The 12,777-nt window shown below is 35.0% G+C and overlaps 1 protein-coding gene across 1 annotated transcript in view; it reads left to right on the top strand.

Annotated features, from left to right (window-relative positions):
- Positions 1–5,965: 5,965 nt before the first annotated feature.
- LOC106472190 (DDB1- and CUL4-associated factor 12-B-like) overlaps positions 5,966–12,777 on the top strand; it is a gene marked incomplete at its 3' end in the record, with an annotated part of 12,328 nt that continues 5,516 nt past the window's right edge. Inside the window, exons 1-3 of the mRNA XM_022400797.1 lie at positions 5,966–6,135; positions 9,907–10,583; positions 11,161–11,367. Coding sequence (XP_022256505.1) covers positions 10,158–10,583; positions 11,161–11,367 — 633 coding nt within the window. The remainder of the gene's footprint in view (positions 6,136–9,906; positions 10,584–11,160; positions 11,368–12,777) is intronic.

Consider the following 12,777-nt stretch of genomic DNA (forward strand, 5'->3'; position numbering starts at 1 on the left):
TTTTGGGGTAAAAAAGTGCGTCTTATACACCGAAAAATACGGTACTTTCTTAATAATCACGAAATATACGAATTTTTTTCAACCACTACGTGGTGCATTATACTAATTTGTAGTTCAAAATAGTGAAGGTGATGTGATGAACTTTTTTATTATATTAATAATAAATATGGAATATGATTTAAGAATATTAATATTTACCTTTCAATAATGAATGATTAAAGAATAGTTATATGTTTTGTAGGAAATTTATATGTATTGTTGGCGCATGATAACAGTAATAGGTTTTAGTTGTATCTTGAGGTTGAACTTTCTGTTGAGTCTCATTCACACGAGTCGGAGTTGTTTCACTGTTCAGTATAGTGAGTGACACTGATAGTTTCACTTTAACTCTTTTTTTTTGCATGTATTTTAACATGGATTTTTAATTACTCTATAAACTATAAATATTATATTTTGTATATTTATATCTTATGAAACTTTAAACTCGATTGGTGACTTTTACCCTGGATAGATAAAATCATTGTTATTATTATTTAATATTATTAAGTTATCAATTTAAGTATTATTATTATTAATAAAATAATTATACAAGTTTATGAATACAGAATATGCATTAGAAGAAAACGGAATAAAATGTATTCCATTTCCATGTGTTAATGTATGGAAAGGGGCTCCTAAATATCATTAAAGTCATAAAATCTTTGAACAAACTACCATAAAAATATAATTATTTGACACTGAGATTAATATAAATTAGATTTGAAATTAAGGTGATATTATCTTCAACTATTTGTTGTTCTTTTTTGGATAACATATTTTTAATTCTACTTTTTCTCACATTCTTAATCCTGTGTTTAACTTTTATTTCATAAACAATTTTGTTTACTCATTTCATCACATTTTCTCTTTCACTACTTACCAAACTTTCCTATGTTAAATTAATTCTTACAGGCAGTGAATTTTATACTTGGTAATACAGTTGTACAATTTGACCAATATATATATATCCAAACGGATTAAGGGAATCCCAATGGGAAGTAACTTCCACAAATTGTTGATCTTTATTTACATGGACTAGAATTTTCATACATTAAAAGTTAAAAACCTTACTTGGATAGGCTGTGGTAAAGCTTTGCATATAAAAAGCACCTGCAAATATGTAGATGATATTTTAATATCAAATTGTCATGGTTTACTGGACACAACCCTACAATCATTAATTGCACATTCATTACAGTTAAACATACACTTCAAACTTTCCATTCCCAAATACGAATATGTTACAATGTGTTTTCAATGTTTATTACTCACACTAGAAATGTCCATTATTCAAAATTTTGTGGATGGAGCTCATAAACTCACTAGCATTTTTCATAATTGAGTTTATTAACTTGTGTAGAAAATTCAGCAGTATGCTTGGTACAGATATGGGTTTAGATTGAACAGTATGCTTGCTACAGACTATGGGTTTAGATTCAACACTATGCTTGCTACAGATTATTGGTTTAGATTCAAAGTATGCTTCCTACAGACTAGGGGTTTAGATTCAACAGTATGCTTGCTACAGACTTTGGGTTTAGATTCAGCAGTATGCTTGCTACAGACTATGGGTTTAAATTCAACAGTATGCTCGCTACAGACTATGGGTTTAGATTCAAAAGTATGCTTGCTACAGACTATGGGTTTAGATTCAACAGTATGCTTGCTACAGACTATGGGTTTAGAAGCCTTATATGGTACCACAACCTCTTAAAGATGTTCACATCTCCAAATTGAATCCTTGGGTTGTTGTGTGGGATAAAACTACTGACCACCACTACTCTAACCAGCAGTTGTTAATTCTGGTTGTGTATATATATATATATAGTTATGATCAACTAAGTTTAACATTAAAACATTAGTTCAGTTAGGTTTGTTTCTATATTAACTTTCATTGTCATATTTTGCCTTTTGTATTTGTGCACACAGTTTATTAATTTTTTTGAAGTTTCATATTACTATAAGCTTTTCCTTTTTGGCTTTTACAGAAGACTGAATGTTTCTTACTTCCTACAGTAATTCTTTGGGTGTTTACTACAGCGGTTACTTAAGTAACACTGGATAACAAAAAGTTTGCTACTATAGAAAACTCAAGTGAATAGGTGTAATTTGATGGTTCTGATTTCAAAAATATAGTCAGAATTTGTCTATCACTTCTATATTTTGAGTTATTCTAATATCACAATATTTTATTGACTGTGAAATACTATGCAATCAACTCATTACAATAGATATATATATTGTGAAGTTAAGTTTACTTGGACAGTTTAATGGGTAAAAGGCATACAGTTTTGATAACTTGAAAATTGACTGTATTGTATTGGTGTAAAATTCCAAATATATTGTTTGTATATGGTATTTGTTCTCAATATAAAGCAGTTCCTGGTGGATATGACCTCTCCTAATAGGGACTTCCTTTTAAATACAACTTTTTTTCTATGCACAGAACAATTTTACGTTGATATGACCTCTCATGAATGACATTCTGATAGATTCTACATACGACCATGATTTCTGATACGATACTTCCCTCTGCTCACAAGATTAGCTATTCTCGTTCAATGCTGCCCTCTATATGCAAATTTTTTCATTATGCATGCAACAAGCCTTCTGCTCCCCCTATTGGAATGATTCCAATATGTCTCTAATGTAAATCATGCATCACTTCTCTACCAATAGGAGCATGACATACGTGCACATGTGACTCCCTCTATACACCTTTACCGAACTATCACTTCTCATTTGGCAGTGCTTGTGCTCAGACATGTTCCTTTTTGTTTGTTTAAAGTTTCATGTTTGTCTTTAGTATAATCACGAAGTGATCTCCATTTATTTTCACTTCTAGTTTCTATTAAGTCTGTTTCTTAACTTCACTTTAATCCCAGTTTATTACAGTCACATTGTTATTTATACTTTTGATTATTGGTCGACTCTTTCTCATTATGAATTCCAAAGTTGATGTCACCACTTCAGGGGTCACACCTACGACTAGCTCTATGTCTCAGGCCTCAGGTGCAGGTGACCTTGCAGGGGATTTATCCACATTTATTTGCAGGGAGATTGAACATTACATGGGTCAACCTCTGTTTCTGGACCATCCCACTTCCTCCCGAACAAGCTGAGCCTGTTCAGGCAAACAAGGACTTGGATTGTCTACTTCCACTTCCTGATTTTGCCGTGCCTTCCCACACCCCCCTGAGGAGTCAGTTAGGCCTAATACGGTCTTTTTGGATTTCGTTTCTCAGGTGTGGGATGTTTTAACCCTTTCTCCTGTTTCCCATGAACCGTGTTCTTCCTTACTACATGACCAATATTCCCATCCGTATTTGGTTTTCCCCCTCTCCCCGGATATTTGCCTCACAATTAAGTATGGGATTAGCATGCCTCACCCCCATGGGCTTCATTGTGTAGACTGTTCTTTTCTGGACCAGCAATTGTTTGGTTCCATTTTGCCTGTTTGGGGTGTGGCCCCCAAATCTCCTGTAAGTCTGATCCATGCCCAATTTTCCCGCCTTTGTCTTACCCTCACAGCTCTTTTACTGTATCTCTTGAACTTGAAATCTGAACTGTACAGCCATGTTGATTCTCGCTTTATCTTCCTTGGCTTTGCAATGTTCATTGTTGAGATGGGGTGTTCCATGAAATTGCTTGTAGGTGAATATTTTGCTATGTAATTGCTTCATAAACTTGCCCATGCAAAACCATACCACCCATGGACTGCATGGGTAAAGCAGGAGAGGCTAACTGCTCATCCCTGCCATGCCTTGTATTGAATAAATCATTGTGGTCTGCTTTTAAAAATAGGGTTTTGTGGTCACCCATTGCACTGTCTCAGGTGATGATGTTCCTCCAGACTCTCCACCGCATTCTTATCCCCCTTTCTTCTAGTGGAGTATGGGAGTCCTTACCACTTTCCAGTTCTAAGATGCTGGGGTGGTTGACCATGGAGGCATGTTGGTAGCCTGTGGCTGGGTTTTGAATTTAGAGTAGAACCAATCAATATGAGTCCTCACACATATTTATGGTTAACTATATTCCTTCCTCAATCATACTCCTTCCATGCTGTGGGTCACAGTGGAGGTATGGGGGATTGTGCCAGTTCTATCCTTTTTGCTATCCCTCACTGTATCTTATTCCGAGGATGTTATTGCTTTTCGTATGGTTCCGGTCAATTTTGCTGTTGGGGGAGTTGATTTATATCATAGACATCCTTTCAATATCAGATGTCGGGTCCCCGGATCAATAGATCAAAGCTAACATGTGTCATGCTCAGGAGTTGGATTGGTTCTAGATCCCCCCCTCCCCAGTTTCATGAACTTAAGGTGAAGATGGTATGATCCTCATCCTAACCCTACATGGATGTTGGATCCCAGTGACATGGGTTTTTTGGAGGTAGTTGACTTGCTGAGTATGGACCATTATGCCCTAGCCTCTCTACACCTAGGGGCACATCCATTGTTTTACCCACTTTTATATTTTATGGGATTGAGTTACATATATATTTTCATGGTTACGATCACTATCCTGCCACAGTTCTCTCCCGATTGGATGTGCTTCTCTCTTTTTCCACACTTATCTACAACACATTTCATGGATGGGTGAAGATTATACCTGGTTCACAAGTGGTGAGGTTCTTCTCTTCGGATTTGACTCTCTCATTTCCAAGGGTATCCTTCAGAATATTTGGGGGGTACTTCTGTCATTCCCTTGCACCAGTCCTGCCACCTAATCAGTGTGGGATTTTAGCTAATCTTGCGAGTGGAGAGAATTGGGCACCAAGAAAATCATTGGGCTTCACATATGTGTTGTACAGTTTGCACATTTGGCTTGACACAATGACTGAATAAGAAGAGAGCAAGTATGCCATTTGCAGTTCTCATGATATGGTGTTAGCCGAAAGATCATCTGATTGACTGTTATTTTTATATGACTAATGTTTCTGGATATCTAAGCAAAACTAAACAATACTTTAAATATCTCATGGGGATGGTCTTCCAGTGCCACAACAAACAACTAATTGGGAGACAGAAGAGTTATTCAGTGAAGAAGACAATGAATCATCTTTATCCTCTTTATCTAGTAATTTTATTCCTGTGGCACCTCAACATGCCTCATCTGATCATACAAGAAGTGCTAAATGATCTGATTCGTGACTTGTCTCTATCAAAGCAGCATGGGGAACTTCTTGGCTCTCATTTAAAGCAATGGAATGTACTAACTATAGGAACAAGAGTTTCAATTTACTGAAGTCATGATCAAAGTCTTGCATCTCACTTCAGCATACAAGATACTTTGTGTTTCTGCACAAATATTGATGCACTAAAGGAAGAACTAGGTACTGAAAATCATCCTCAAGAATGGAGAACTTTTATCGACTCGTGTAAAGCTAGTCTGAAAGCTGTACGTTTGCACAATAGGAACATTAAACAATTGATTCCTGTTGCTCATGCTGTGAACATGAAAGAAACTTATCAAAGCATGCATATTATACATTCTTAAATGCAATTTTCAATGAAGAAATAAAGTTATTAAAGCAACAGTTATTTTTGTGACATATAACAATATTTTGAATAAATCTATCAGTAATTTTCAACATGATTTTTAGAATCAGCATCATCAAATTACTCAGAAAAAGTTGCATTTTTTCTATTAGTAGAGAAAAATTTTTCATTGTCCAGTGTAATTTAAATAACACAAGTGGGGACAGAGGAGAATATGTTAAGACTGGTGGTAAAAGTTTTTAGAAAAGCTACATATTATGTTTGTGTGTTAGTTTTCTTCTTATGCTTATCCCTGTTATATTTTAATAATTAGGTCAAATATTATGTCGTTTTCTTATTTTTTAGTTATTGTTTTGTGTCTTCATGGGCATTGGTTGTTGTTTGTACCATGAGAAAGTTGATGCATCCAATCTGACACGTCATTTACAAAACATCTGGCTTTAACTGTCACAAATAAAAATTGTATAGGGGAGGTATACAGAATTTCTTTGACAAAATGCATTGTTAGAAAGAGAGAGAGCCTGTTTTCAAAGAAATATACACCAATAACTGTGGTTTAGGATGGGAACTAGTGTTTATGAGTACACTAACTAAGGTATGGCAATTTGTATATTGTTCCTATATTTGATATAAGTAGTATGCTACTTACTGTATTGAATATAATTACATTTATTTTACTTTAATTTGTCATCAATTATTAAACTTGTATTAGAAAGATTGATTTGCATTGTTAATTTAGAATTTCTATTTAAGATTAACCTAAACCTCATATGCTGGCTGAATCTCATGAGATATTATTGGGTTGACAACCAAAAATATCAATATATCATTAACAGTGAGGCTACCCAACTGATGAAACAATGAATTCTAATCTTTGTAAGTAGATACATAATAAAAGTAATATATATATATATATATATATATAAAATATAATTAATTATACTGATGACCAGGTTAATTTTTAGTTTGGCTTTGTGTCATTGGAAGCTGTTGCTATTGTTTCTATTTAAATTTCTTTTAATGCATTCTGTGGAAACATGTTCTGCTATTTCATCTTTTTACTTGCGTAAGCTGTATTTCATTCCTTCTGATGTTTTCCAGCATTTGTTCCTCCTTAAATTCATTTCCACATTTAAATGCTGTTAATATTTCTGGAAATGTTTTGTAATTTTTCTATCTTTTCAACTTCCATGTACAATTATTTTAACTCTTGTATTATACTTTCATTTTCTTATCAAATGTAATAAAAGCCACTTTCTGTTCGAAATGCTTGACTCTATGTTGGTAACATACAAATTGATTCTTTGGTATGTCTCAAGTAGAAGTCTCGAGTTCAAATCCCCGTAGAATGGGAATTATTTATAACTTTTGTCGGTTAACATAATATAATATTTAGGGATAACAAGGGACCTGTTGGTCCATCTAGGCTGTCACATCCACTAAACTAAAGTAAAACTATTAAAAAATATCCTCAAAGCCAGCCTTTATCATTCACATATTTGTTACGTTTTCCCTTAAATTCACTGCCTCCACTATTTCTGAAGATAACTCATTCCAAAGGTTAACTACCTTGTTAGAAGATTTATGCAGTATTCTACATCTTGAACAGTTGATAGATGAAAAAAGATCGAACAATATGACTGCATTAATTCTGAGCTTGTGAAGATAAAATTGAGAAGTTTAAAGAACGATAAGTCTCCTGGACCAGATAATATTTCCCCAAGGGTTTTGAAGAAGGTTAATGATTGGATATGAGAGCCACTTGCTACTATTTTTATAAGGCATTGAATAGTGGGCAGGTACCAGAGGATCAGAAGTTAGTTAATGTCACTCCTCATTTCAAGGGATGTGATAAAAATTGTCCCAGTAATTATAGGCCTATTAGTCTTAAATTAGTTGTGGGAAAGTTTTTGAAAGTCTGATAAAAGATGAAAGATGTTTTGCAAAGCCATTTAACAAAGCTTAGAATTTTATTGGATAGTCAACATGGTTTCACAAATGGAAAATCTTGCCAAATCTTTTAACATTCATTGAAAAGGTTACTGCTTACATAGATGAGGATAAGGGTGTAGATTTGGTGTGTATGGATATTCAGAAAGCATTTGACAAGGTGGCGCATAAAGGGTTTGTAAAAAAATTATCTTCATAGGTGTGGTTGACAAGTTAGCAAGTTGGACAGAAGAGTGGCTGGATGGAGAAAAGCAGAGGGTTGTTGCAAATGGAGTTCAGTCAAACTGGATTAATGTTTTAGATAAGGATTTAGGTCATTTAGTAAGTTGAGCAAATAAATGGCAAATGGGTTTCCATTATAATAAATGCAAGATAGGGGAATAACCTTAACAGTGTCATGAAAGAAAAGGTCTTGGTGTAATCGTTGATCAGTCTGCTAAGCCATCCAAGCTGTGTGCTGTTGCTAGTGATAGGGCAAATAGGATTTGAAGTTTGTGTGATGTGAATTATCTGTTTGTTTTCCTTCATCTTTCCTGCCAAAGGTTTATTGCTTTTCAAGAACTGAGAGAGGGTTCAGAGTACAATAAAAAGGCACAATAAAATTTTCTGGTGTCTTCACTGCAATCAGGCACCTTACCTTTTATCTGCATCTCCATCCCCATTGTCCGTTGGAGGTACTTCATCTGTCGAGCACTGGGACTACATCTCATATGTTCATCTCTCATGATCTATTATGGGTAGCTCTTTCTTCTTCATCTGGGTACCATCTTCCACCTGTCACCATCCTTCACTTTTCTTTTTTTTGTTTTATATATATATATATATATATATATTATTTTTCAGGGGCCTGTCCCATGTTTTAACCAGGATCTCACTCTGTGGAGAGTGGTGCCTGTCCGGGTATACTTCAGTCACTTAGAATTGTACTAAAACCCGTACTGTAAGGCCATGTTGACTTCACTTTCATAATTTCCATGGCCACAAAACACACATTGTTCATTACAATTACATAAACTAGAGATGGGATGATCCACAAGATTGTTCATAGGTTATTCCTCACAATATCTTTGCTTCATAAATATGCACATTCCAGATTGTACTAACCCATGGACTTCAAAATTAAAGCAGAAAGGGATTGCTGCCCATCCTGGTTAGGATCATGGTCCAACTGTTTTCTCTCCCATTGGGATATGCTCCTTACAATTTTCTACCCAGATTTGTCACACTTTTTCCACATCTGGGTGAAGAGTATACCTGATACAGAAACTGTGCAGTCTCCCAGATATAATCCTCTTATTAGAGGGTTCCCTCCACCTATTCAGTGTGGGATTCTAGCTATGTTAGTGAGTAGAAGTGAGGTACCTTGTTGGAAGTTATAATTTTCATACACTGAAAATGTATTTTCGACAGGTTCTTACTTCTTCTCACACTTCCAACCCTTCTTCCTCACTGCCATCTGGTGCTTACATTTCTACTTAAACTCGAAGTGATAGGTAGAATAGCGTAGAGGGAGTCACATGGGTGGCTCTACTATTTGTAGAAGTTTGTTGCATAATAATTTGCATGTGAGAATCAGTTAAACCATGTAAGAATCAAGGGTTGGGGTGGGAGTTAAAGGCTTGCGACATGTGAAAAGTTTTTTGCAAATAGAGGGCAACACTGAATGGGAATAACTATGTATGTGAGCAGAAGTAAGTACCTGTTGGAAATACATTTTCAGTGTATGAGAATTACAACTTCCAAAACATACTTATCTCCATTCACACTTATAGCTATTACTAGACTGCCAGGGTTTCTTCCTTTGCCCATCTAAACATTGGTCTGATTTTTCCCAGCTTGCTCCAGTCTTTTATACCCCACTTAATTGTCTTCGCGATACTTGTTTCATGACACTCTCCACCTACGTCAATGTGCCCTCTATCTTGGTACTATATATAAGCACCTCATTCAGATAATGTTATCACTTTTTCTCGACAAAGTGTCACTAATGGGTTTCCCAGTATTATGATCATTCAGAGATACTTTGAACGTCCTCTATATTACCTAGTTGATTTTCGTTTTTTAAAAAATATCCGATTGGCATGCCGATTTATGGTATAAATTCATGGATTATTATTTCCAGCACAGAAGTAAATCAGGTCTCTCCTATCCCACCTGTGATATCTAGCATCGCACAAAAATCGGGGAGGGGGAGTTCTCTTTGGTTCTGGGGGGCTCTGAGGCTACATTTGAGGATGATCCTCAACATTCTGGAGGTAATTTAGATTTCCTGCACCTTTTTTTACTCTGTCAGACCTCACTGACATTACCCCACCACTCATTTGTAGTATGTAATGAGATTTTTTTGTACTTTATTAATTTTTTTTTTATTTGCAGACATGGTTCTAAATATCACTGTTTTTCTTTTCTTTTTAAGGTGAATTCAGAGAAGGATTTAGGAAAACCAGCATGGAATAACAAACTTGTTAAGAGATTTTCCAACTGCTGCTTATTGTCTCTTTCGTGTTATGTAGATTGCCATTCATATTCTGCAGGAGCTAGATTCTTTATGATCTGGTTAATTTTACAATACCCATGAATTCTAAAAATGTATTGAACGTCCAATTTCAGATGGTATGGTTTGTTGGAAACTGCTTTTAGCATTGACATAAAGGAATTTATGAGACAATGGCTTCTGTCAGAAAAGTCCCTATTACTTCTGGAAGTTCAAGGCAATCAGCTGTTGCATTGAGGAAAAGTTTCAGAATCAAGTCAAAACTTGAACAATATAACTTTGAGGCAAGAATTTGTTTAGGACTTGCAGATGAAGACTATGAGGATTATTTATCTGCACAGTTATATCCTCGAAGGCTTGGTACAGATAAGAACTCTGATGCTTACATTTCACGAAACTTTGTAGACTACTTGTACACATGTCAGGTTGGAAACCAGAAGCTCCAGAGGTCAGTAGTTGATAGAGAGTATGGGACTCAGCAGTTATTGAAAAATAACTTAATGAATGAAAAGTTTTTCCACCTTGGGGAATTAAATAAAGTATTTTGTTCGCAGTGGCTAAACGACAAGCAAGTTGCTTTTGGTACAAAGTGTAACAAGGTAAAATGTTCTTTTTTAAACACTTTGTACTATATTGTTCCTTGTACATCTTATATACAGTGTGTAACATAAAAATGTTAAGTACATACTTAAAAAATAAATTACAGAAAGTATATTTTCTCAGTTGATTGTTTTAGAATAAAAATCTTTTAATAAATTGAAGCTATTTCCACATAAAATTAAATTGATGATGTTATTGTGTACATATATTGTCATCCTAAATTTAATTATTTAGAAGACAAATGAGGGTATAAATTGAACTATGGTGTGAAAAACAAAAATGCATATATAAGATAGTACAGTTTACTATCTGCTACATGGCTGATCGTTTTGAAATGTGGAACTTTTTACCATAAAGTTTATTGTTTCTAAAAATGTTTAGAAAATTTGAAATAAATGCTAAAACTATTTGTGGAACCAAATAAAATATCATCTTTGATATTTTTTTTAAAACTTATGCAAAAAATTGGGATTCATTAGCTTTAAACATGATATTTCAAGTGTATTTTTGAATATTAAATCTTTTGTGAAGAATGAAATGTTATTCTGTTTTACAAACCAAGTTAAACTTTTACAGTTTATTGTTCAAGATGTTACAAATGGCAGAAGAGTTCAAATTCCAAGTCTAAAAAGTAGTGCTCTTAGCAAACCCCCAGAAAACCCTTGTGGGATTCATGCTATGGAGATCAATCCATCACACACAATGCTGGTGACAGGAGCTAAGAATTCTAATGATGTTGCAGTCTACAGACTTCCAACACTAGACCCCTTGTGCGTTGGAGAGGTAGGTTTTAAGCTACACTTGTCAGAATAAGACTAATGATAATTTAGTTGGCATCACTTTGTACATTAATATAATTACCTCTATTGACTTGAAATCAGTGTGTCTATAAATATACCATAAAATTATATTATCTTTGTTACTAGCAACATAGCACTCCCTTGTGGGCTTAAGTGACTTATCCACTAACTGCTGTGCGAAGATCCTTTTCTTCAATCATGATATTGAGTGAATTCATTAAACATGTGATACAAATTATGATAACCCAATGCATTGCCTTGCATTTATTATAATTAAGTGACTTACCAGATATTTGTTCAACTAACCACTTGATCCAAACTATAATATAGTATTAGGTTGTCAAGAAATTAATGTCATATTTTGGAACACTTTCACTAACTACCACCCAAAAAATGTACATCATGTGTAATAGTTAAACAAACCCCCTAAATGTCATGTTACTATAGCCTGCGTAATGTGTAAAGTTTAGTGTACTCTAATCCCTTGTAGTGATGGCACACGACGAGACACACATTCAGCATGTAATGATGTTTGAGTACAAGAAGGGAAACAATGCCTCTGTAGCCACAAAGAATATCAAAAAAGTTTATGGAAATGTTTTGAATGTTTGTAAGTGTCAACGATGGTTTGGCCAATTTCATTCAGATGACTTTAGCCTTAAAAACGGTGATGGCAGGGCCCGACGTATTGGAATTGATATTGATGTTCTGAAGATGCTTGATAAGTCTAACCCAAGACAACACACTTGTGAAATGCCCCTGAAATTGCATGTCTCTCATGAAACCATACGTAAACATCTAAGGAATATGGGAAAATTCCATAAAGAAGGTATTTGGTGCCTCACGAACTCTTCGATGATCATCATTTCCAATGCGTGAATGTTGCTTCGTCTCTTCTGGCATGAAATGCGCATGAACCGTTTTTGGACAGAATTGTCACCGATGATGAAAAACAGATTCTCTATGCAAATATTAAATGCCAAAAACAATGGCTCAATCCTAGACAAAAACCATTTCTGACCACAAAACCTGGACTCCATCCACAGAAAGGGATGATTTGCATTTGGTGAGACATCAAAGGAGTAATTCATTTCAAACTCCTCAATCCACAACAAACTGTCAATGCAGAGAGCTGTAATCAGCAACTAGAACATTTAAATCAAGCCCTTCATCAGAAACGCCCTTCACTCATCAATTGGAAAGGTGTTTTTATTCTCCATGACAATGCACGTCCACATGTGGCACGTTTGATGCAACACAAAATTATGGAGTTGGGTTGGGAAGTTCTCCCCCACCCACCATATTTTCCAGATATGGCACCATCAGATTATCATCTTTTTTCGTTCACTGCAACACCACCTTAATGCGAAAATGTATGCAAATGTGGAAGGTG

This window comes from Limulus polyphemus, unplaced genomic scaffold, assembly GCF_000517525.1.
Source record: "Limulus polyphemus unplaced genomic scaffold, Limulus_polyphemus-2.1.2 Scaffold5148, whole genome shotgun sequence".
NCBI classification, from domain to species: domain Eukaryota; kingdom Metazoa; phylum Arthropoda; class Merostomata; order Xiphosura; family Limulidae; genus Limulus; species Limulus polyphemus.